Genomic DNA, 21,035 nt, shown 5'->3' with positions numbered 1-21,035 from the left:
AGCTCCCCTTGTGCCTCACTCCCTTTCCCCCTGGAGTGCTCAGAGCATGTTTAACATCCCACCTTTCCCGTCTGCCCTTCAGGGTGACCCAGTGCTCCCGGGAGCCCGTGCACGCCCACGCCAGCTGAGCTACCCGGGTAATTACAAGATGTTCCACTTCCCTGGGATTACCGACAGTTTTCCTTCCCTTCCCCTCAATAAATATGGATGCACAGCTGCTGCTGAGCAGAACCAACAGCAACAAAGAGGGGCAGGCTCAAGGCGCCGCTCCCTCCCCTCCCTGTGTGCTCCCAGCGCTGCCCTGGCCCAGATTCAGGGCTCAGAGAGGGAGGATCGGGATTTTTCTCCCCAGGTGCCAGGCTCAGGTGTCTGTGAAGACAAAAGAATGCTAACAAACAGCTGGGGAAGAAGATGGGATTTGAGAGAAAACGAGGCAGCACAGCTTCTCCACCAGCCTCACCCCAGAGCTAGGAGGAAGAGTGGAGATTAAAGAGTTGAACACTTCCCGTGGAGGCACCACGGGAATGCCACATCCCAGCGCTTCCTCCCGGCCTTTCAAGGAAAGGATATGCTCTGCTCCATTTATTAATCTCCTAATCACTAAATTAATTTCCATCTCAGTTACAGCACGCTCGGAGTCTATTAGTAAATCCTGGCCTGGCTGCCTGGCAACTTTTGTTGTAAGATTCCTATTAGATCATGTTTCAAACCGGCGGAGATGGAGCAGTTATTATCTTAATAAGTCCAACATGAAAGGCTCTGCAGTGGGGATGGAGCGCTCCCAGCCCTGCACCCAGGCACGCTCAGCACACCTGGATGGATCCAGAGCTCACCTGCAGGGAGCCCACCCTGCACCCCGAGCAGCCTGGCCGGGCCTGTGCCCTGTGCCCGGTGCCCTGTGCCCTGTGCCCTGTGCCCTGTGCCCTGCGCCCTGTGCCCTGTGCCCTGCTCTCCTGCTGGGCTTCACTCCAGAGCCTGGGGCTGGCACTGCGGCAGGAACAGCCAGAAATGTTTGATTGCTCATGGGAATGATTTCTGATTTCTGGCTTCTGATTTCTGATTTCCGATTTCTGACTTCTGATTTCTGATTTCTGATTTCTGATTTCCAATTTCTGATTTCTGACTTCCGATTTCTGATTTCCGATTTCTGATTTCTGACTTCTGATTTCTGATTTCTGCCCGACCCTGGCACAGCCGCTGCAGGGGCACGGGCACAGGGGCAGGATGAGGTGTGGGGGCTCAGACAGGCCCCGAGTGCTCCCAGTGTGGGCAGGATGGGCTCTGGGGGCTCAGAGCCAGCCCAGGGGCTTGGACAGGCCCCGAGTGCCCCCAGTGTGGGCAGGATGAGCTGTGGGGGCTCAGGGCCAGGGCTCAGACAGGCCCCAAGTGCCCTCAGTGTGGGCAGGATGAGGTGTGGGGGCTCAGAACCGGCCCAGGGGCTCGGACAGGGCCCGAGTGCCCCGCTGAGGGCAGGATGAGCTGTGAGGGCTCAGGGCCAGGGCTCAGACAGACCCTGAGTGCCCCCAATGTGGGCAGGATGAGCAGTGGGGGCTCAGGGCCGGCCCAGGGGCTCGGACAGGCCCCCAGTGCCCCGCTGAGGGCAGGAGGCCGTGCCAGCTCCGCGGCGTGCCCGCGCCAGCGCTCCTCTCCCCCCGCGCCGCACGCCGCCTCCTCCGGCTCATTGGCGTGAAATTTAATTTGCAGCAATCAGCTGGAGGTGAGGCAGGCGCTGAATTAGCTCGCCGTGGTGCTGTCGCCTCCGCCCAGGCCCCCTCCCCGGCTGGCAGGCAGAGGCACACGGTGCCCTGCCCGTCCCCCAGCCCGCAGAGCCCAGCAGGGCTCCCAGCAGCTCCCGCCCGGACCCGCCGTGAGTTATGGCGTGGCTGGATGCACACATATTCTGATAAGGAAGAATAATAACTTGTCAAAGATACATATGATATGTGTTTTCTTTCCAGACAGAATATATATTGGGATAATTCATCAACTCGGCCTGGCACTGGCCAGGAGAGGGAAAGAGGAGAAAAGAAACTCAATAAAAAGAAGTCAAGGCAGAAAGAGCCCTTGGCAGTGAGTGCTGTCTCCCTGCAGGCTCCCTCTGTGTCTGGCAGGGACTCCTCGGCCCTTCATGGAGCCCTCACAGGAGGGTGTGCCACCATCACCACGCTGGCCTGGGCACGTCCCCAGCCTCGCTGGGGCTGTGGAGGGACTGAAACGGGAGGGAAGGAAGGAGCACTGCTTTGGGCCAGGGAGAAAAGCTGAGCACCAGCAGCCTCAGCTCACCCAGCTCTGCCCAGCCCTGCCCTGAGCTCCAGCGCCTCCCTCCCGAGGAGGAGTGTGGCCCAAACAGCACAGCACCGAGGGATGAAGGCTGGCACATCCCAAACCAGCAAACCAGGGGCTGTGGGAAGATGCAGAAGGGGTTTGTAAAGTGATTTGTCAACTGACAAGCAGAAATATATTACCAATTTAGGCCTGTGATTTGCCTGCAACTTTTTTATCCTTGAGATGTTGTTGAACAGATTAAAGTGTCAGCTTTGATCCATGCATTTGGATGGAAACATAAATATTGCTGGCTCTTCTCCTCCCAGCCAGCACCTGCCCCAGGTGAGCGTGCCCTGGGGCGCTGCCCAGCTGTGCCCACCCACATCCCCCTCCCTCCAGCCAGCACCAAGGGAACAGCCCCAGGAATGCCAGGATGGCAGGGCAAGGCCTGGAATCACCCTGAGATTTGGCTGGCAGGAGTTTGGTCGGACCTGCCCGTGTTTTAAAGTTTGTGTAGAGCACGGGCTCGGCTGGAGAGTGCAGGTGGATTTGGGATGCACCTGGGACAGGGGAAGCACATCCCTGGTGCAGGAGGAGCCATGGGGCAGTGCCAGCCCCAGCCACACCAGCCATGCCCTGCAGAGCTGCAGCAGCCAGGCCAGAGCAGTGAGCAGAGATCACTGATCCGGGAGAATTCCTGATGCAGAAATATGCAGCATCATTCCCTTTCCAGGCAGGGAAACAAATGAGTCTCTGCTTGCTCCCCTCTCCTGCTTTCCCCTCCTTCCCACCCTCATTTGATCCCACTCCATGTGGCAACATCAAACGAGTGTTGAATATTTTAGCTCCTGTGAAATATTTATATTATAAGGCACGGAAGGAAATCGGTGGCTTCCAGGCCGTGTAAACATATGCCTGGGAACAGCTGGATCCCTGGCAGTGCTGGGAGAGGCCCGAGCTGCACAGCTGCTGCCTTCCCAGGTATTGAAAGCCCTGAGAAGCCACAGCATCCCATGAGGGGCAGGGCAGGGAGGTGCAGGACCTTGGAGCCCAAACTCTGCCCAAGCCTGGCCTTGACACTCACCCCCAGGCAGCTCCTGTGCCCTGTCCTGGGGAAGGGTGGGCAAGGGGGGTGCCCTGAGCCCCCAGAGGAGCGAGGGCATGGCAGGGGCCTGGCCTTTGCCCCGTGACTGGAGATTAATTGAGGCCTGCCATTAAAATGTCACCGAGAAAATTATTAACTTAAGGTAAACCACTTCCACGCGTCAAAAGCAAAGGCAATCAGTCCCAGGCATGTCCCCCTAGGAAATTATGTGGAGTAATTAATCAAAAAGCTAATGAGAAATGTGTTTTCTTTCCCAGCCTAACACCACATCATATTCTTATTAGCCAAGGTTATTACAATAGTAATCATGCATGCTCCGAGTTCAGATTGGGTTTTTTGCTCCACTGCCACCAATTTAGAAAGCCATTAATGGGAGAGATAAACCCCGATCCACAAACCAGCCTTTGTGTCTGAGCACCCAGGGGTGCTCCTGGCCACACACGACCTGTGCCCGCTGCCACACACACGTTCCTGCCACCCCAGCCCTGCCCAGCGTGGTGCCAAAGCTGGGATCTGCTGAGCTGAGCCTGCTGGGTCCCCTGTCCTGCTCTGCTCTCCCAGCGTGGAGACCAACCCAAACTCCAGCTGATGTTCTGCCTGCACTCAGAGAGGGATTATGGACGCTGGGCATGCTGTGATTTGTCTGGCACTGCCCATCCCCTCTCCAAACCTTATTCAGACGCCCAGAAGGACCCAAGGTGTTCCATAAATGTGGCTGCAGCAGGTAATCTGCTGCTGCACGGGCTCCCCCAGGCCCGGCTGGGAGCACAGCCGCTGCCAATCTCAGCAGCCCCAAAATGCACCGTCAGCAGCCAGCACAGGGAAACCAGCCCTGCTTGAGATTCAGCATTAAATAATTCAGCCCCCACGGAGAGACGGGGGAGAAGAATGAGCCTGACAAAAAATATAAAGATTTCCTATGCCCCGTTAAAAATGCATTGACCTGATTAGCTCGCTGGCAGGATGCTGAGGCACGCCAGGGCCAGGCAGGGAATCCCAGTCTGCAGCGACAGTGGCACGGAGAGGACCTCGGCAGGCAAATCCCACCCTACAGAGAGCAGCAGCACCCTCTCTGCTTGAGTTTTGTGTGTTTTCTTGCCCAATCTCTTTTCCCTGCTTGCACACGTGTGACACGAACCACAGAATGATTCAGGGTGGGAAAGACCTCCCAGAGCATCCAGTGCAACCTCTGAGCCACCACCACGTCAACCAGACCAGAGCACCACGTCCTGTTGTTTCCCATCCTTGCTCAGGGACATCCCAGGGACATTCCGAGGGTCAGAGCCCCCCTGCCCCAGGGACCCTCTGTGCCCTGGGGAGCCCCCGAGCCCCCTGCTCCTCTGCCGTGCTGCTGGGCAGTCCCCACAGCTCCCGGGGGTGTGGGCAGCTCTGGCTCTGATGTGGGGGTTGGTGAGAGCTGACCCCGCTGGAGCGGAGCCCTCAGGACCCAAAGGCAGTGCCCAGGGTGAGGCTGGAGGGGACGAGGCTCTCGGAGCCCTGGCACAGCCCCCTGAGCGCTGCTGGCACTGCCAGGATGTGCCATGGGGGCCACCAAGGCTGCCCCCTCCTCTCTGCCACCCGCGGCACAGGGGAGGGCACAGGGCAGGGCACAGGTGCCCAACTGCATCCCTTCTGCATCCAGAAGGGATGGGCTGTCCCCACATCCTCTGCCCGGGGGATCCTCTGCTCCCCTTCAGGCTGGCACCTCGCGCTGTGCCACTGCAGCAGGGCTGGGCTTGGCCAAGCTCTGACACTGCTCCAGGAGAGAAAGGGACACTGAGGCACAGGACACGGGGCTGTGAGGGACACTGAGGCACAGGACACTGAGGCACAGGACACGGGGCTGTCCCAGGGACACTGAGGCACAGGACACGGGCTGTGCAGGGACACTGAGGCACAGGACACAGGGCTGTGCAGGGACACTGAGGCACAGGACACGGGGCTGTGAGGGACACTGAGGCACAGGACACGGGGCTGTCCCAGGGACACTGAGGCACAGGACACGGGGCTGTGCAGGGACACTGAGGCACAGGACACAGGGCTGTGCAGGGACACTGAGGCACAGGACACGGGGCTGTGAGGGACACTGAGGCACAGGACACGGGGCTGTCCCAGGGACACTGAGGCACAGGACACGGGGCTGTGCAGGGACACTGAGGCACAGGACACAGGGCTGTGCAGGGACACTGAGGCACAGGACACGGGGCTGTGAGGGACACTGAGGCACAGGACACGGGGCTGTGAGGGACACTGAGGCACAGGACACGGGGGTGACCCAGGGACACTGAGGCACAGGACACTCCCAGAGCCCGCGTGTGCAGCCGAGCGTGGCTGAGCCGTGAGCCCCATGACCAGGGCCTTGCTCTACCCGCCCGATAACGCATCTAAGCCGTGTTTATTTCCATCCAGGCTGCTTCTCAATTTGATTATTTATCTCCCGTTTAGCCTCTGACAGATCAAAGGCTCGGCGGAGGGGAAGCGGAGCCGGGCCGCGCATGAAAATGAGCCTTGATACATAATTAATTAACATAAAACAGTTTCATTAGGAGACGGTGTTACATGGCTGTTTGTCTTAAAAATTTAAGCTGTGTAAAGAGCGGGGGGAAAGCACAGCTCCCTGCCAGCCCTTCCTGCTGCTGCCCATCCCAGGCTGGCTCCTGAGGGACCCAGCGTGGCCCCTCTCCCTGAATCCTCTGCAACTTCTCCTACCCTTGATTATTAATCTGTTTTTAATTCTATTAAGAGATAGCCAGGAGAAAGAGTATCAATTTTAGATTAACAAGGTTATTAGCACTTAATTATGTGAGGTGTCTTTGTAATTGAAAAGGAAAAGAGGAAGCACCATAAATATCCCGGCCCCCGAGCTCCTGGGGGTTTGCGTGTGGCTCTTTATTCACGAGGCTGTGGAACCATAAATATTAAATATCTGGTGGAAAAAAAATTACAAGGCAGAGAGAGGATGCCCTCTGGATATTCCGGCGCCGAATGTTCTTGCATTTACAAATATTCATTAGCTGGGATCTGCAAAGTTATTTCCACCAAGACTCGGTGAAGGAGGAAGAGAGAGAGAGGTTATTGAAAAAAAAAATAGAGTCTAGAGTAAATATTATTAGTAATTTTTATCTCTGCGTGTCCCTAATTATTCCATAATTAGGGAAAGTGCACATATGCATATACAATCACTAACCTGCCAGTCTCAGGGATTCTCACTGCCAGCCCCGCTGTGGGATGGAGTCACCAGGGAAAACTCTTCTTCCCCAAAAAGCAGAGGGGTGTGCGTGCCCGGGGGGAGCCCCACTGTGCCCCCATGCCCGGGTGCTCCGTGCTGGAAGCCTGGGGTGATTCAGGGAGCCACCAGCTCTGCCGAGCACCCACAACCTGGAGCTGCTGCCGCTTAGAGAGACATTAAATGACAAATCTCAGGCTCTTTTTAATTAAAAAATAATAGAGCTCAGCAGGAAACGGAGCAATAACACAACACTGCCAAAAGCCACTTCGCTGGAGCTGTTAAAAAAACAACAGCCAAGAGGCAGCTGGGGGAGAAGCCACGTTCACCTTTTGGGGACAGGTGACACACAGACGGGGGGTGGCCGAGGACACCCCTGCACCAGCCCCGCTCCCGTGGGCACAGGGCTCCCGGGGACAGGCGGTGTCACACCCCACGAGTTAAGCTCTTAATCTAAACTAAACACATTACCACGAGCTCATCAACAAAAATCTAATTATGCTGTGTGGGGGCCAGGCTTAATTGCTCGTCCTTGACACGAGCGGTGCCTGTGGAAGCCCAGGAGCCAGCGAGAGCCTGGGACTGCAATGATCCTGCTCCCTGGAAAAAACATGAAAGGAAACGGGGGGAAAAATATGGAAACACCCGACAAATCAGCTGGAAATGGTTGGGGGGAGCTCCCAGGGTCATCAGCAGCCTGGGCAGCACTGCTGGCATCCCCCGGCAGGTGCAGAGGGACACGCGGGCAGTGGCAGGAGCACAGGGACTCCACAGGGGGGAAATGGCTTAAACCCGGCTTAAACCCGGCTTTTCCCACAGTAAAGTTGAGCTGGAGCAGATCCCCAGCCTGGCCCGGCCTCCCCAGGCACCCCTGGGCTCGTTAGTGCTCCCACTAATGAGGAAATCGGGATGCAGGAGGTGGCTGAGCCCCGCTGCCTCCCCCGCTCGCTCCTCCCCGACTTATCACCAGTCACAGGATGTTTACAATAATTTTTAATTTGCGCAATTATTAATCATTTTTCTATCTGTCTCATTTGCATAATAATTACTCTGCTTGCTGTTTGCCATGACTGTGAATGACAGTGGTTGAAATTAAATTAAGATTTTAATATTCATTTTTTTGGGTTGAAGCTAATCAAAGTTGCTGCTCGATGCCAAGACCAGGGCTCTGCCCTTCCAGAGCCACTAATGAAGAGATCCAGCGCCGGTCACTGCTCCATCTCCATCACCCAGCTCGTCCCAGAGGATCCCACAGCCTTTTCCAATTGCTCTGCTGCCAGAGCTGCTCAGCCAAGGCCACAGCTGGGACAGGGGATGTGGGATGCAGGACAAGGGCACAGGGACAAACCCAGCTCCCTTCTGCCCAGGCAGCACACAGATGGGATCAGGGAGGGAGGTGTTCACCACGTGAGCCCCCCCTTCCCTCACAAATATCTCTTAAAAATACAATATCTGGCAGCAAACAGGTTAACAGATGTATAAATCCAGCATTGTGATGAACGAGGAGGTCCCCAGGGTAGCACCTCTAAAATTTTAAAACCCCAGCCTTCCAAACCAGCTGCAAGAGCAGATCCTGATGCCATTTTCAGGTCCTAAGCACATTTTGTTTAGTACCAGCATTTAAAAGTGCTTTGCCTCCTTGAGAGCAGCTTACAGTCCCGAGAGTGGCACGAGCCAGCTGCTGGCAGCTGTGGCTCTGCAAGAGCAGCCACTGTCACAGGCAGGTGAGGAAGGTACCAGCATCCAGCTCTGCTCACGAGAGCAAATCCAATCATTCCACAGCAGGTTCTTCACATCTCCAGCAGCACTCAGATTAAGTGAGAGCAAAAACGAACGTGTCAAGTGGAACTGCACTTGTGGAGGCTGCAGCTGCCTCGGGTTACAGGGGAAATGGAACAGGGCCTTGGTGGCAGAAGGGGAGGCACAGCTGGAAGCACCTGCCTGGACATGGTTCAGCTGCCTTGGAAAAACCACCAGCACACAGAATGGAGTAAAAAAAGCAAGGTTTTATTTACAGGTGAACACACCAATTCCAGGGCTGCTGGAAATGTGACACAGGGATGAAAAGCAGGGATGTCCCAAGAGTCTGGCACTCCAGAGCAGACTGTGCTCTGCCCCTCCCTCCCACCCACGGCCTCCCAGGGCTGGAGAATCCCAGAAAAGAGCGATCCTGCCCTGCCCTGCCCTGCCCACTGCTGCAGCCAAGGCATCTCCATGGAAACTGCTGCCTGCATTTCCTCCCTGCTCCCCAGGACCTCAACAAGAACAACTGTATTTATTTCCACAAGTGCCTTCCGGCACACAGGGATTAAGGGAAGCTCCAAGACTGACAAATGTGATCACAGGACAAGGGCTGTTACACCTCCCACCAGAGCGAGCCAAGTGCTGAGATCAGCCTCAAATCCAGAGGGCTCTGGGGGCACCAGCTGCTCCAAACTAGGAGGGAAACAACTCCAGGCATTAAGTCCTAATTCTCCACACATTTCCTTCCACTAGAAATGGAGCCCTGCAGAATTGCTGAGGCTCCTGAAGTTCTTGCTGCCCAATGCAGCATTGCAGGTCACTCTTCCAGTGCCAGAGCATTCCCTGCTCAGTTTCCTGCTTGGACAGGGTCAGGAGAAGCTGAGTTTGAACTTTCCTGCATGTTAGTGACTCTGGGATCGACATGGCAAAATAACTGCATGAACTTGACAGAAGTTCAGAAGTTCCACTTAACCTGAGTTCTGGAGCAGAGTGACCAACAGCATGAGGGTAACTCTCCCAAGCCCAAGCGTTCAGCAGATTTTCACCTGAGATTTAGGACACCTGAAGACTTGGGAACTGCCCTCAGAAGTCATTTGGCGTAGAAGAGAAGTTTGTTAGAAAAGGAAGAGGAAAGCAGTGTCCTCCGCAGGGGCTCACAGGGAAATCCAGCCGTGCCTCTCAGCAGATGGCCCGTGGGCTGCTGAACGCCGAGCACAGGGCTGCTCCAGGGGAGCAGGCCATCCCTCGGGGCTGTGGCAGCAGGTGGAGCCTGTGGGGCTCTGCAGGAGCTGTCCCTACATGTCCTCCACGCTCCACTTGTAGGCGAGCTCCTGCACGGCCTTCTTGTTGGCAATGCGGGCGAAGCGCTGCTGCTCGAACCCGTTGGACCTGCCAGGGACACCCAGGTGGAGCAGCTGCTGGGCACCAGCTCCTCTGCCACTGCAACTGTGCCACTCACTTACTCTGGCCCAGTTTCCACCCGGACTTTACCAAAAGCTGATGCTCCTCACCTCCCCTGTCCCATCTGTCCCATCACCTATTTGTAACTGAACCCTTCAACCTTCCAGCTGCCAACACCCTCACTCATCCAGACCTGGAAACCTTTACACTGGAACTCCCTGAAGCAGAACTCTAACTTTGTTTTTACTGTTACTACTCTAACTTTATTTATACTGTTGTAACAGGAACAAGTACCTGTCCACGCCGTCCCAGCGGTGCCCGGGCCAGATGTTAAACCTGTTGAGGGGAGGAGCTGGTCCCTTGTACCTGGGTTTTTCTGGAACACAAAGAACACAAGAGCTGTTTTCAGCACAGCCAGGTGGTCGCATCCTCACCCACCTGCAGGTGGGCACAGGTAGAGAGCACAGGCTCCTGACAGCCAGCTGCAGCCCCAAGGGCTCACTGTGACAAACTGCTGAGTGTTCAGCAGGCCCTGCTCTCCCAACTCAGGAACTGTAAACAGGCCAGTAACTCCAGTCCAGAAATCCCCCTTGGCTATTTACTGACCAGCAGCTGCATTTCTGCACTGCTGACACCTCAAACCACACTAAGGTGTATTCCAGAGGCAAACCTTTCTCCTTGTTCTCCTTGGCCTTCCTCTTCTTGATGAGAGCAGCCATGGGGTCTCCTTCCCTCTCCTGCTCCCTCAGCATTCTGTCCAGGTCCTGGTCATCGATGTAACGGGCCAAGGGCTTCTGCATCTCCTTGACTGCATCCTCCACGTTCTGCTGCTGCTGCCTCTCCTGTGCCAGCCTGGAAAGCACACTGTGTCACCCAAACCCCAGCCACCACTCCTTGGGACTCCTTCAGCGTGCAGGATGGGTCACACCCCTCAAGTCCCACTGCCTGTGCAGCATTCCCAAAGCACCTCCAGCACGGGAAGGGGATTTCAGGCATGTGGAACACATGCTGGTCCCAGGCTCAACCTCAGAGCAGAGGGAAATGCAACAGCAGTCTGGCAGCAGACTGCTGCCAGACTTGTCACCTAACACCAGGAGATGGGAGGCCCGAGGTCTGTGCTCAGGAGCCCCTCACTCACCCTTTGCCCCACTTGGCATACTGCTCTTCTCTCTTGGCCTCTGCCTCAGCCTTCAGCCTCTGCTCCAGCTGCTCCTGGGCCAGGTTCCTCTTGCGGCCGGACTTGTCTCGGAACACGGTCTGAGCGTCCCGGGATTCCTCTGGCAGGGACAGATGCCTCCAGTCACGATTTTGGAACATTTTATCACCTCCAGACAACTCAATGACTTTAACTGTGACTTCTCTCTTGCCTGAGCCAAGAACCTGTCACCCAAAGGCAGGCAGGAGCTCAGCTGGTGCTGAGATTTCCCTGCTGCCCCACACAGACCCTGAGCTCTCAGCATCCATCAGCTCCTCCAGACTGGCAGAGGAGCATTTCACACTCCCTGTGACTTCCCTGGCACTGCTCTGTGGAACAGAGACCCTGGCCCAGCTTCCAGCAGCGTGTCCAGCTGCAGCTCCACAGGATGCTCCCCAGCAGCACCCCAGAGCCAGGGCCCAGAGGGCAGAGGAGGAGGAGGGAGCTGGGGCTGTGTCCACTCCCACCTTCCAGGTGCCTGGTGCTCCTCTCGTGCTTCCGGAGCTCCTGCTTCTCCCTCTGCAGCACGTCAGCCGACACCAGGCCAGCTTTGACCCCGGATGCCATCGTGCCAGCCTGGAGAGCACACACAGCCCAGTTATAGCTGGCACACAGGGGGGACCCGAAGCACAGGGACAGCCCTGCTAGAGCCAAAACCTGCCCCAGTTTGTCAATCACTGCATTTCCACAGCTGGGAGGGAAAGAGACAGCTTTACCTTCTTGGGAGAGTCCCTGGCATCCCGGTGGTGCAGGGAGGGCTCCGGGGGGCTCCGGGACCTGGGCTGGTCCCTGTGGGCAGGAGAAGCCCGTCCTGGAGGAGATGAATCACAGGGAGGGTCTGGAGCAGCAGCCACGGCCCTCACCTGTGGCAGCGTGGATGCCAGGGGTCCCCAGGACACGGGGGACACAGCGTGTGACACTCACCTTTCCTTTGGCCCTTCTTCCCACTCGGGGACCCCGGCTTCTCTCTCCCAGGTGACAAATCGTGATGCTGCCTCCGGGGAGGGGACAGGTCTGGGGTGTCATGGCGCTTTCTCCTGGGGGGTGACAAGTCTGGGGTGTCATGGCGCTGTCTCCTGGGAGGGGACAGGTCAGGAGTGTCGTGTCGCTGTCTCCTGGGAGGGGATGGGTCAGGGGTGTCGTGACGCTTTTTCCTGGGAGGTGACAAGTCTGGTGTGTCGTGACGCTGCCTCCTAGGAGGTGACACGTCAGGAGTGTCGTGTCGCTTTCTCCTGGGAGGGGACAGATCTGGGGTATCATGTTGCTTTCTCCTAGGAGGGGATGGGTCAGGGGTGTCGTGGCGCTTTCTCCTAGGAGGTGACAAGTCTGGTGTGTCATGGCGCTGTCTCCTGGGGGGTGAGGGGTCAGGGGTGTCGTGACGCTGCCGCCGCCGGGCAGGTGACAAATCTGGGGTGTCATGACGCTTTTTCCTGGGGGGTGACAGATCTGGCGTGTCATGGCGTTGTCTCCTGGGAGGGGATGGGTCAGGGGTGTCGTGACGTTGTCTCCTGGGAGGGGACAGATCTGGCGTGTCATGGTGCTTTCTCCTGGGAGGTGAGGGGTCAGGGGTGTCGTGTCGCTTTCTCCTGGGGGGTGACAAGTCTGGTGTGTCGTGACGCTGTCTCCTAGGAGGGGATGGGTCAGGGGTGTCGTGGCGCTTTCTCCTAGGAGGTGACAAGTCTGGTGTGTCATGGCGCTGTCTCCTGGGGGGTGAGGGGTCGGGGGTGTCGTGACGTTGTCTCCTGGGGGGTGACAAGTCTGGTGTGTCGTGTCGCTGCCTCCTGGGGGGTGACAGATCTGGGGTGTCGTGTCGCTGCCTCCTGGGGGGTGACAGCTCAGGGCTGCTGTCTCGCTGTCCCCGGGGAGCACACAGCCCCACGGAGCCGTTGTGTTTCCCTGCTGGGGCCGAGGGCTCTGGGGAGCCGTGGTGCCGCCTGTGGGGACAGAAAAGGTGACAGTGAGCTCCCCTCCTGCTTGCTTTGTGTGGGAACGAGGCAGGACCCGCAGGGCTGGCAGCTGCCCCAGGCTGGGAGCAGCCTGTGATGGTGGATGCAGGGATGCTGCAGCCCTGAGCCCCAGCAGGTCCCAGAATCCCTGCCAGGCAGCTGGATCCCAGCAGATCCCACAAACCCTGCCAGGCAGCCGGATCCCACAGAGCTGGCATGGCAAGGTCTGCACCATCAGCACCCCCCAAACCCACAGGCACCATCACCCCAGCCCCCCTGGCAGTGTCACACACAGCCAGAGCTGCAGTGCCCTGCCCAGCAGGGAGAAGTGCCCACATTCCCCAGAGCAGCAGGAGCAGAACTCCTGGCTGCAGCCCCCCTACCTCGTGGCAGGCTTGGCAGGTCCCGAAATATCTGAACTCTGCGAGTCCTCATCTGAGGGAAAACAATTGCCATCACCATTACCAAGGCCCTGCACAGCTCAGCAGCCCCAGCACCTCTGGAAGAGCCAGGCTTTAGGGAGAGGGGGCGGAAGGGGCTGCCCTCACCTCCCAGGAGCTTCCACTTGGAGTTCATCCGGAACTCCTCCATGAGCTTCACCTCCTCGGGGCGCTCATCGACGAACTCTGCCACCTGCCAACAGCCAGCAGGGCTCAGCAGAGGGCACCGTGCCACTCCCCACGCGGGCACCACGACCCAGCCCCTGCGCCTTGCTGCAGCAGCTGCCCTGGAGCACAGGGCCCCAGAAGAACGGGCTGCACAGAGCCCGTGCTGGGACAGAGCTGCACAGAGCCCCTGTGCAGCCAAAGAACGGGCTGCTCTGGTCCTCGGGAGCAGAACCCGCCACACACAGAGGCGCTCTAACACGTTCCTCCCCAGGAGACGCGCGGGGAGCCCCGGGCGGACCGAGGCTGTGCGAGCGCCTCTCAGGCGCCCCCGCTCACCACAGGCATGTCCCCTTCGTCCTCCTCCTCCTCCTCCCTGTCGGCGGCGGCGGCGATGCTGCTCCAGCTCACGTCGTCATCCACGATGCGCATGCTGCGGCGGGAACGGCCGTCAGGGCCCGGCGGGAGCGGGAGCGGGGCGGCCGCGGGGGCTGCCAGGGGGCTCGGGGGCAGCAGCGGCCGGGGCGGCCCCGGTGCCGCGGGACTCACCCGCCTCTGGCGGTGCCGGCCGGCGGTTTCCTGCGGCGGCGGCGGCGCGGCGCGGCGGGCTCGGCGCCGCTCAGGTACCGCCGCAGGTACTCGGCCTTCGACAGCCCCGGCGCCGCCATCGCGCTCTGACGTCAAACTGCTGCGCCGGCAGGAAGGGGCGGGGCGTAACATGGGCGTGGTCACTGCCATATATGGATACGTGGCAGGATGGGCGTGGCCAGGCCGCGGAAAGCCGTGAATGGAGTGGGGCGGGGCTGTGGGCGTGGCCAAGCAACAGCCACCACCATAAATGGATCAGAGGGCGGGGCTGAGGGCGTGGCCAAAAGTCGATTAATACCATACATGGAGCTGCCAAGCGCGCCCAAATTACAGCCCATGCCATAAATGGAGATGTGGGCGGGGCTGTGGGCGTGGCTAAACGGCAGCCAATGCCATACATGGAGTTGTAGCGGGATGGGCGTGGCCAAGCTGTGGAAAGGCCATTGATGGAGCTGGGGCGGGGCTGTGGGCGTGGCCAAATGGCAGCCAACACCATATATGGGGCTGTGGGTGTGGCCTAATTGCACCAGATATTGTAAATGGAGTTGTGGGCGGGGCTGTGGGCAGGGACAAACATCAGCCAATACCATATATGGAGCTGTGGGTGTGGCCTAAGCTGCATACAATACCATATATGGAGCCATGGGCAGAACTGTGGGCGTGGCCAAACAGCAAATGCCATAAATGGAGCTGTGGGTGGGGCTGTAGGTGTGGCCTAACTTCACCCAATACCATAAATGGAGCTGGGCGTGGGGCTGTAGGTGTGGCCTAACTTCACCCAATACCATAAATGGAGCTGGGCGTGGCCTCGCAGCTGTCGGGGTTATGAATGGAGCAGCAGCACACCATGCCATCAGCATTCCCAATCAGCTTTATTGGGGAGCCGCCTCCCCAGCCCGTGCCCAGCTCGGGAGGCCCCGAGCCCCAGGCAGGGCAGGAACAGCCCCAGCCCCAGGCAGGGCAGGAACAGCCCCAGCCCCAGGCAGGGCAGGAACAGCCCCGGCCCCGCAGGAGCTCTGGTCCCGGCGTGCCTGGGGAAGGGGCCGGGAGGGCCCCGCTACCGGCCCGAGGCGGGCTCGGGCTCGTAGCCCTCTGTTCTCATGTCGTTGAGGCCCAGCTCCTCGTTCTGCTCAAAGCTGCGCTCGTAGCGCTGCACGCGCAGCTCCGGGTCCTCCTCGGGGGCGTACACGTTCTGTGGGGACGGGGGGAGACGGGTCAGCACCCCAACAGGCCCCAACCTGCCCTCGGGCACAGCCCCTGCTCTCCCTCTGCCCTCAGGCAGCCCCACACAGCCAGCAGAGCTTCCAGCACCTGCTGGTGCCCAGATCTCCCATGTGAACCCCTCTGCCACCAGGGAAATACCCCCCAAACTGCCCGGGAGCCCACCCGGGGGGTACCTGAAGGTAACTGTTGCCTGCAGGGTCATCCATGATGAAGTGAGCCTGGGCCCTGCCCTCTATGACCTGCAGGGACACAGCACAGCCCGTCAAGGCTCCTGCCAACCCTCCAGCAGCGCTGGCACCCGCGCAGAGCACGGGAGTGCAGAGGGAACTCACGTCCTGCAGCCTGCCCAGGAACTCCTGCAGCTTCCCCGCGCTGCTGGGCGCGCAGCTGTCCCCCAGGGTGAAGGGGTTCTTCTCCACCTGCAGGGCAGGGGAGGTAGCTGTGAGCAGGCAGCCCCCAGCAGGGCCCGGAGGGGCTGAGCCCCCCGCAGCACTCACCAGGTCCCTGATGTCCTTGAGCAGCCCCTCCAGCGTGGTGAACTTCCCCCCCAGCGCTCCCATGCCCAGCTCGAACTCCAGCTCGGGGATCTCCACGCTGCACGTCTCTGACTGCAGAGGGGAGCCCCCCGTGAGCCCCCGCAGGGAGGGCTGGGCCCCCCGAGCCCCCCGGAGCACGGGGCAGGCGTGCTGGGCACCTTCAGGATGTCCCTGCTCATGTCCGAAGGGTCCGTGATCCTGAGGGTGATCCTGGTGCCCTGGGGCTCGATGGCTCCTCCAGACTTCACCTGGGAGCAGCTCCGTGAGCTCACAGCCAGCCCAGCCCCGTGCCCACCCCAAACCTGGCACAGCTCAGCACAGCACCTCCTGGCAGTGCCCCCAGGGGCATTTCCCTCCCCAGCAGCCCCGCTCAGGGACACAGGCACAGAACCCCAGCCCCTGCTCACCTCGTTGGTCCTGTGCCCGCAGGAGTCGCAGTTGGTGGCCATGATAATCACCTCCTTGAAGTGGGGGATTTCTGGAGCAGGCAGTCAAGGCAAACAGCAAAGCAGCAGCCGAGGGGTGGCTGTGAGCAGCCCCGAGACAGCCCCGCAGCCCCGAGACAGCCCTGCAGCCCCGAGACAGCCCTGCAGCCCCGAGACAGCCCCGCAGCCCCCCTGAGAACGCCCCAGGCCCGAGGAGCAGCAGGCAGACCCCAGCCCAGCCCCGAAGGATACGCACTACCTTCATGTTGGTGCTGGCCGGGGCGTTGCACTCGGGGCAGTTGGTGTTGAACTGCAGCACCTGGCGCGGGGAAGGGGCAGCCAGCAGGTGCCAGGCAGCCTGGCACAGCCGCCCTGGCTGTCCCCGAGCCCTGCAGCAGCACCCACCTCGTCCCTCAGGTCCTCGGCGGCGTCCGGCGGCTTCGCGTCCGGCTGCTCCCCCTGCAAGGGCAGCGTCAGCCCCGGCCCTGCTGGGGGCCCTGCCGGGGTCCCGGGGCTGCAGCCTCACCTCCAGGCCCAGCAGGGCACACTGCTGGGGGCTCCTCCTGTAGTGAGTGACCAGCAGCGCCTCGTCCCTCTGCGGCGCCCGCGGGTTCTCCACAAAGCTGTTCCCGGAGGGGTCGTCCAGGATCTGCAGGAGCAGGGGGTGAGGGAGCGCCCTGCAGCCTGCCCCGGGCAGCCTGAGCACCCCCAGCACTCACAAAGGTGAAGGGGGCCCGCACTTCCTTCAGCTGCCTCAGTTTACCGATGAACTCGTCAATCTTCCCGGCCACCTCTTTGTCCGCCGCCTGGAAGGGGACACGGGAGCAGAGAGTGCTTGGAAGGGGGACAGCCCGGGGGGCTCAGCTGCTGCAGGGCAGCCCAGAGCTGCTGGGGGTGACCCTGGCACGGCCCAGAGCTGTCCCCAGCAGCCTGTGTGACCCCAGGGCACAGGGAAAGGACACAAAGCAGAGCTGTGCCCAGCCCCGTGTGACCCCAGGGCACAGACACAGCCCAGAGCTGTGACCCCAGGGCGCAGAGAGAGCCCAGAGCTGTCCCCAGCAGCCTGTGTGACCCCAGGGCACAGAGGATGGACACAAAGCAGAGCTGTGCCCAGCCCCGTGTGACCCCAGGGGACAGACACAGCCCAGAGCTGTGACCCCAGGGCACAGAGAGAGCCCAGAGCTGTCCCCAGCAGCCTGTGTGACCCCAGGGCACAGGGGATGGTCCCCCCCCGATCAGTCCCCTCCCCAGCCTTACCCTGCGGGCAGGCTGGTCCTGCTCCAGGCCTGCCACAGCCCTGTCAATGATGCCCTCGATGGTGGTGAGCACTGGGCAAGGCAAGAACACAGAGCTGGTGACGCCGTGAGAGGGCCCAGGGACCCCCGGGAGCCCCCCCCCGGGCGCTGCTGCAGTCACCCACCTCCCTTCTGGCTGAAGGCAGGCACCTCGAAGTCCAGCTCTGGGATTCGGGCTGAGGCGCAGTCCGTCTTCACCACCTCCCTGTTCAGGTCCTGCAGGCAGAGGCAGCGAGCAGCCTGAGCCCCCAGGAACAGCCTGGGACCCCCAGGAACAGCCTGAGCCCCCCAGGAGCAGCCTGAGCCCCCCAGGGAGCAGCCTGAGCCCCCAGGGAGCAGCCTGAGCCCCCCAGGAGCAGCCTGGGCAGCAGCAGGGCGGGCAGTGCCCACCTGGCGCGAGGTGACAGCCAGGCTGTAGCACACGCCCTGCTCCTGGATCCTGCCCGCCGCCTGGATCTCGGTGTTGGCCCAGCTGCAGCTGGGGCACGAGAAGGAGCTGACGATGATCTCCTTGAAGAAGGGGATCCTGGTGAGCAGCAGCCGGGTCACTCCCTGCGGGGGCAGCGGGGGGACTCGTGGGAATGGAGCCTGGGGACTGCCCCACACACCTCCCCTCAGCCCCCCTGACCCCCTGGAGCCCCCTGTTCCCACAGCAGCTCGGGTCCTTCCCTGCTCCCACCCCCTCTGGAACCCCCCCGGGCCCTGCCCGCTCCTCCCCGAGCCCGGGCAACACAGGGGTCTGGGTCCCCTGACCCCACAGACCCCCCGCTCTTCTCTCCCCGACCCCACAGACCCCAGTGCCCCCAAATTTCCACGCAGCCCTGACCCCACAGGCCCCTGTGCCCCCAAGTCCCGCTCTTCCCCAGGCCCCCTGTACACCCCTGTCCTGTTCTCCCCGACCCCACAGCCCCCCGTGCCCCCCTGCTCCGCTCTCCCCTGACCCTACAGACTCCTGTATTATCCCCCTGCCCTGCTCTCCCCTGACCCCGCAGCCCCCCGTGCCCCCAGTGCCCGCAGGCCGCCGCCGCCGGGCCGGCCGGGGCCCCTCACGTTGCGGTAGCAGTTCATGCACAGGGACTCGATCTCCGCGGGCCGCTGCTCGCCGTCCTCGGCGCTGAGGGGCCGGAACAGGGCCCCGCCGGGCGCGGCCGCCGCCTCCGTGGCCCCCAGCGCCGACATGATGGGGGCGCGGCGCGGGGCGATGACGTCGATCACGTGACGGGTCATGTGACGCGCGCGGGGGCCGCGATGGCGGCGCCCTTGTGGGCGATCAGCCGCGGGCGCGGCCCGGGATCAGCGCCGGGATCCAGCTCGGGATCCTCCCCGGGACCCTCCCGGGGCTCTCCCCGCCCCGCCGGGGAACCCCGGGCACGGATAAAGGCGTCACCCCCCAGATTTTGAGTGTCTCCAGGCAGGGACAAAGGTGCCACACCCCCCCAATGTCCCCAGGCAGGGACAGAGGTGTCCCCCCCGCTGTCCCCGGGCGGGGCGCGGCACTCGCGCTGTCCCTGCCCAGCTTGCCCCGCTCCGGGCTGGGCTCGAACCTTCCCCGCCCGGCCGGGCAGCGCCGGCTCCTCTGTCTCTGCCTCCGGGAGCCAGCCCGGGCAGCCGCGGCTGCGGGCGAAGTCCGGGGTGAAACGCCGAGCTGCCAAAGTCCCCGCGGCTCCCTGGCCTGCGGCGACACGTGCGGCGGCTGCAGGCAGCGCTGGCCGCGCCTCGCCCCGTCCCGTCCCCTCCTGTCCCCTCCTGTCCCCTCCTGTCCCCTCTGTGCCAGCCCCGGCTCCTGCCGCAGCCCCTCGCTCCCTGTCCCCAGCCCGGGGTGTCCAAGGAAGGAAGGAAGGACAGACACACGGAGCAGCAGCACGTGCATCACCAGATTTATTTCTACCACCGGAGGCGCGTGGCCGGCCGGTTCTAATCCTGGGGGGGCGCGGCGGTGCTGAGGAAGGCGGCCACCTTCTCCCGCACCTCCCTCTCCAGCAGCTCCAGGTGATCCTCCACGCCGGCCGCGCCCGAGTCCAGCTTGCCGCGCATCTCCTCCAGCCGCTGCACCAGCTGCCGCCCGAAGCTCTCCCCGGAGGGCGCGGCCTGCTGCCGGAAGGCCTCCAGGGCCTGCCCCACGCGCTGCTCCAGCTGCTGCGCCAGGGGCTGCAGGCGCTGCCGCAGGCCGCCGGCGTCGCCGCCCGCCGCCTCGCGCAGCTCCCGCGCCAGCGGGCTCAGCTGGGCGCGCAGCTCCTCGGAGCTGGCGGCCAGGCGGGCGCGCAGCTCCTCGGCCGCCCGCTCCATCTGCGCGCTCAGGCCCTGCAGCTGCCGCTCCAGCCCGCCCTGCAGCTCCTGCGCGTAGGGGCTGAGCCCCCGGCGCAGCTCGGCCACGCTGCGCTCCACCTGCGCCCGCAGCTCGTCGGCGTTGTCCTGCAGCCGCCGCTTGACGCTCTCCACGCCGCCGTCGATCTGCTGCTGCAGGCGGTCGGCGTAGGGGCTCAGCGAGGCCTGCACGCTGCCGGCGTTGTCGTGCAGGCGCTGGCGCAGCTCGGCGGCGTAGGGCTCCAGCGCCCGCTGCAGCTCGCCGGCGCCGCGGTCCACGCGCTCGCGCAGCTCCTCGGCGTAGGGGCCCATCCTGGCCTGCAGCTGGCGGATGTTGGTGCCGATCTGCTGGTGAACCTCGTCGGCGTAGGGCGCCAGCTTGGCCTGCAGCTCGCGCAGCTCCCGCTGGATCTGCTCCTTGAGGCGCTGCGAGTCCTGCGCCAGCCGCGCCTGCATGTCCACGGCGAAGGGCACCAGGCGCTCCTGCAGCTCCTCGGCGTAGGCGCTGACGCTCTGCAGGTTGCTCTTCAGCAGGGTGCTGGGGAGAGGGGACAGTCAGGGCCGCTGTGCCCACCCTCCGAGCCCCCCAGGCCCCCCGGGCACCCCGGCCGGGCTCACTTGAGCTGCTTGCTGAGCTCGCTCTGCTGCAGCTGCTCCACCGTGTCCTTGGTGTTGCTGCCCAGCTCCGTGAAGTACTTCCAGATCACGCCGGCCACCTCGTCGGGGTTCACATCAGCCCGGGAGCCTGCAGGGGGAGCCGGGGTCAGCGCTCACGCGGCCCCGGCCCCGCGGGGACAGCGGGGACATTGCCAGCACCGCCGGGCAGCTCCACCCTGCCGGCGCCGGGGAGCCTCACCTGAGATCGCGAGGAGAACCAGGACGAGGGCGGCCGCCTTGGGCGCCATCCTGAGCGCTGGGGACTCCTGTGGGAGCAGAGAGAGGTCAAGGAAGGCCCAGGGACCAGGAGCAGCAGCCAGAGGCCATGGAGAGCCGGGCTCCCCCTCCTGGCTCCGTCCCGGCTCTCCCCCGGCTCCCTCCCGGTCCCTCCCGGCTCCTGCAGCCCCTGCAGCTCCTGCAGCCCTCACCTGTGCTGCCAGTGCCGCGGTAGCTGCAGGGCCGGCAGCTCCCAGCTCTATTTATGCAGCCCCAGCGCTTCCACGCAGGCTGTGACACAGCC

The 21,035-nt window shown here is 61.9% G+C and overlaps 3 protein-coding genes across 3 annotated transcripts; all 3 read right to left on the bottom strand.

Annotated features, from left to right (window-relative positions):
* Positions 1-8,582: 8,582 nt before the first annotated feature.
* On the bottom strand, positions 8,583-14,246 carry BUD13 (BUD13 homolog). The gene is made up of 11 exons (XM_064397584.1): positions 14,036-14,246; positions 13,826-13,919; positions 13,430-13,514; positions 13,265-13,316; positions 11,860-12,869; positions 11,652-11,746; positions 11,403-11,511; positions 10,879-11,017; positions 10,411-10,592; positions 10,035-10,116; positions 8,583-9,728 (listed from the first exon to the last, which is right to left on the bottom strand). Exons 1-11 carry the CDS (start codon positions 14,152-14,154, stop codon positions 9,635-9,637), a joined length of 2,061 nt encoding a protein of 686 aa, XP_064253654.1. The 5' UTR covers positions 14,155-14,246; the 3' UTR covers positions 8,583-9,634.
* Positions 14,247-14,924: 678 nt separating this feature from the next.
* On the bottom strand, positions 14,925-18,796 carry ZPR1 (ZPR1 zinc finger). The gene is made up of 14 exons (XM_064397585.1): positions 18,605-18,796; positions 17,945-18,106; positions 17,680-17,770; positions 17,517-17,587; positions 16,979-17,065; positions 16,786-16,908; positions 16,665-16,718; positions 16,512-16,578; positions 16,242-16,312; positions 15,993-16,082; positions 15,796-15,906; positions 15,631-15,717; positions 15,472-15,537; positions 14,925-15,266 (listed from the first exon to the last, which is right to left on the bottom strand). Exons 1-14 carry the CDS (start codon positions 18,779-18,781, stop codon positions 15,132-15,134), a joined length of 1,392 nt encoding a protein of 463 aa, XP_064253655.1. The 5' UTR covers positions 18,782-18,796; the 3' UTR covers positions 14,925-15,131.
* A 618-nt stretch (positions 18,797-19,414) lies between these two features.
* APOA4 (apolipoprotein A4) lies at positions 19,415-21,035 on the bottom strand. The gene is made up of 4 exons (XM_064397586.1): positions 20,944-21,035; positions 20,715-20,781; positions 20,477-20,603; positions 19,415-20,396 (listed from the first exon to the last, which is right to left on the bottom strand). The coding sequence occupies exons 2-4, from the start codon at positions 20,761-20,763 to the stop codon at positions 19,469-19,471; spliced, it is 1,104 nt and encodes a 367-aa protein (XP_064253656.1). The 5' UTR covers positions 20,764-20,781; positions 20,944-21,035; the 3' UTR covers positions 19,415-19,468.

This window comes from Passer domesticus, chromosome 23 (assembly GCF_036417665.1).
Source record: "Passer domesticus isolate bPasDom1 chromosome 23, bPasDom1.hap1, whole genome shotgun sequence".
In the NCBI taxonomy this organism is placed as follows: Eukaryota; Metazoa; Chordata; class Aves; order Passeriformes; family Passeridae; genus Passer; species Passer domesticus.
This window is presented reverse-complemented; position numbering and strand designations above follow the sequence as displayed.

What these genes read in the sequence shown, in the direction of transcription:
- BUD13 (XM_064397584.1), bottom strand. Translation starts at nt 14,154, where the DNA reads ATGGCGGCGCCGGGGCTGTCGAAGGCCGAGTACCTGCGGCGGTACCTG. An exon ending in ACGAAGGGGACATGCCTGTG is followed by an intron (nt 13,515 to 13,825) that starts GTGAGCGGGGGC and finishes GGCTGTTGGCAG; the next exon opens with GTGGCAGAGTTCGTCGATGA. An exon ending in GAGCACCAGGCACCTGGAAG is followed by an intron (nt 11,018 to 11,402) that starts GTGGGAGTGGAC and finishes TGTCCCTGCCAG; the next exon opens with AGGAATCCCGGGACGCTCAG.
- ZPR1 (XM_064397585.1), bottom strand. Translation starts at nt 18,781, where the DNA reads ATGACCCGTCACGTGATCGACGTCATCGCCCCGCGCCGCGCCCCCATC. An exon ending in CACCAACATGAAGGTAGTGC is followed by an intron (nt 16,313 to 16,511) that starts GTATCCTTCGGG and finishes TGCCTGCTCCAG; the next exon opens with AAATCCCCCACTTCAAGGAG. An exon ending in TGAGCAGGGACATCCTGAAG is followed by an intron (nt 15,907 to 15,992) that starts GTGCCCAGCACG and finishes TCCCCTCTGCAG; the next exon opens with TCAGAGACGTGCAGCGTGGA.
- APOA4 (XM_064397586.1), bottom strand. Translation starts at nt 20,763, where the DNA reads ATGGCGCCCAAGGCGGCCGCCCTCGTCCTGGTTCTCCTCGCGATCTCA. An exon ending in GGTTCTCCTCGCGATCTCAG is followed by an intron (nt 20,604 to 20,714) that starts GTGAGGCTCCCC and finishes CTCCCCCTGCAG; the next exon opens with GCTCCCGGGCTGATGTGAAC. An exon ending in GAGCTCAGCAAGCAGCTCAA is followed by an intron (nt 20,397 to 20,476) that starts GTGAGCCCGGCC and finishes CCCTCTCCCCAG; the next exon opens with CACCCTGCTGAAGAGCAACC.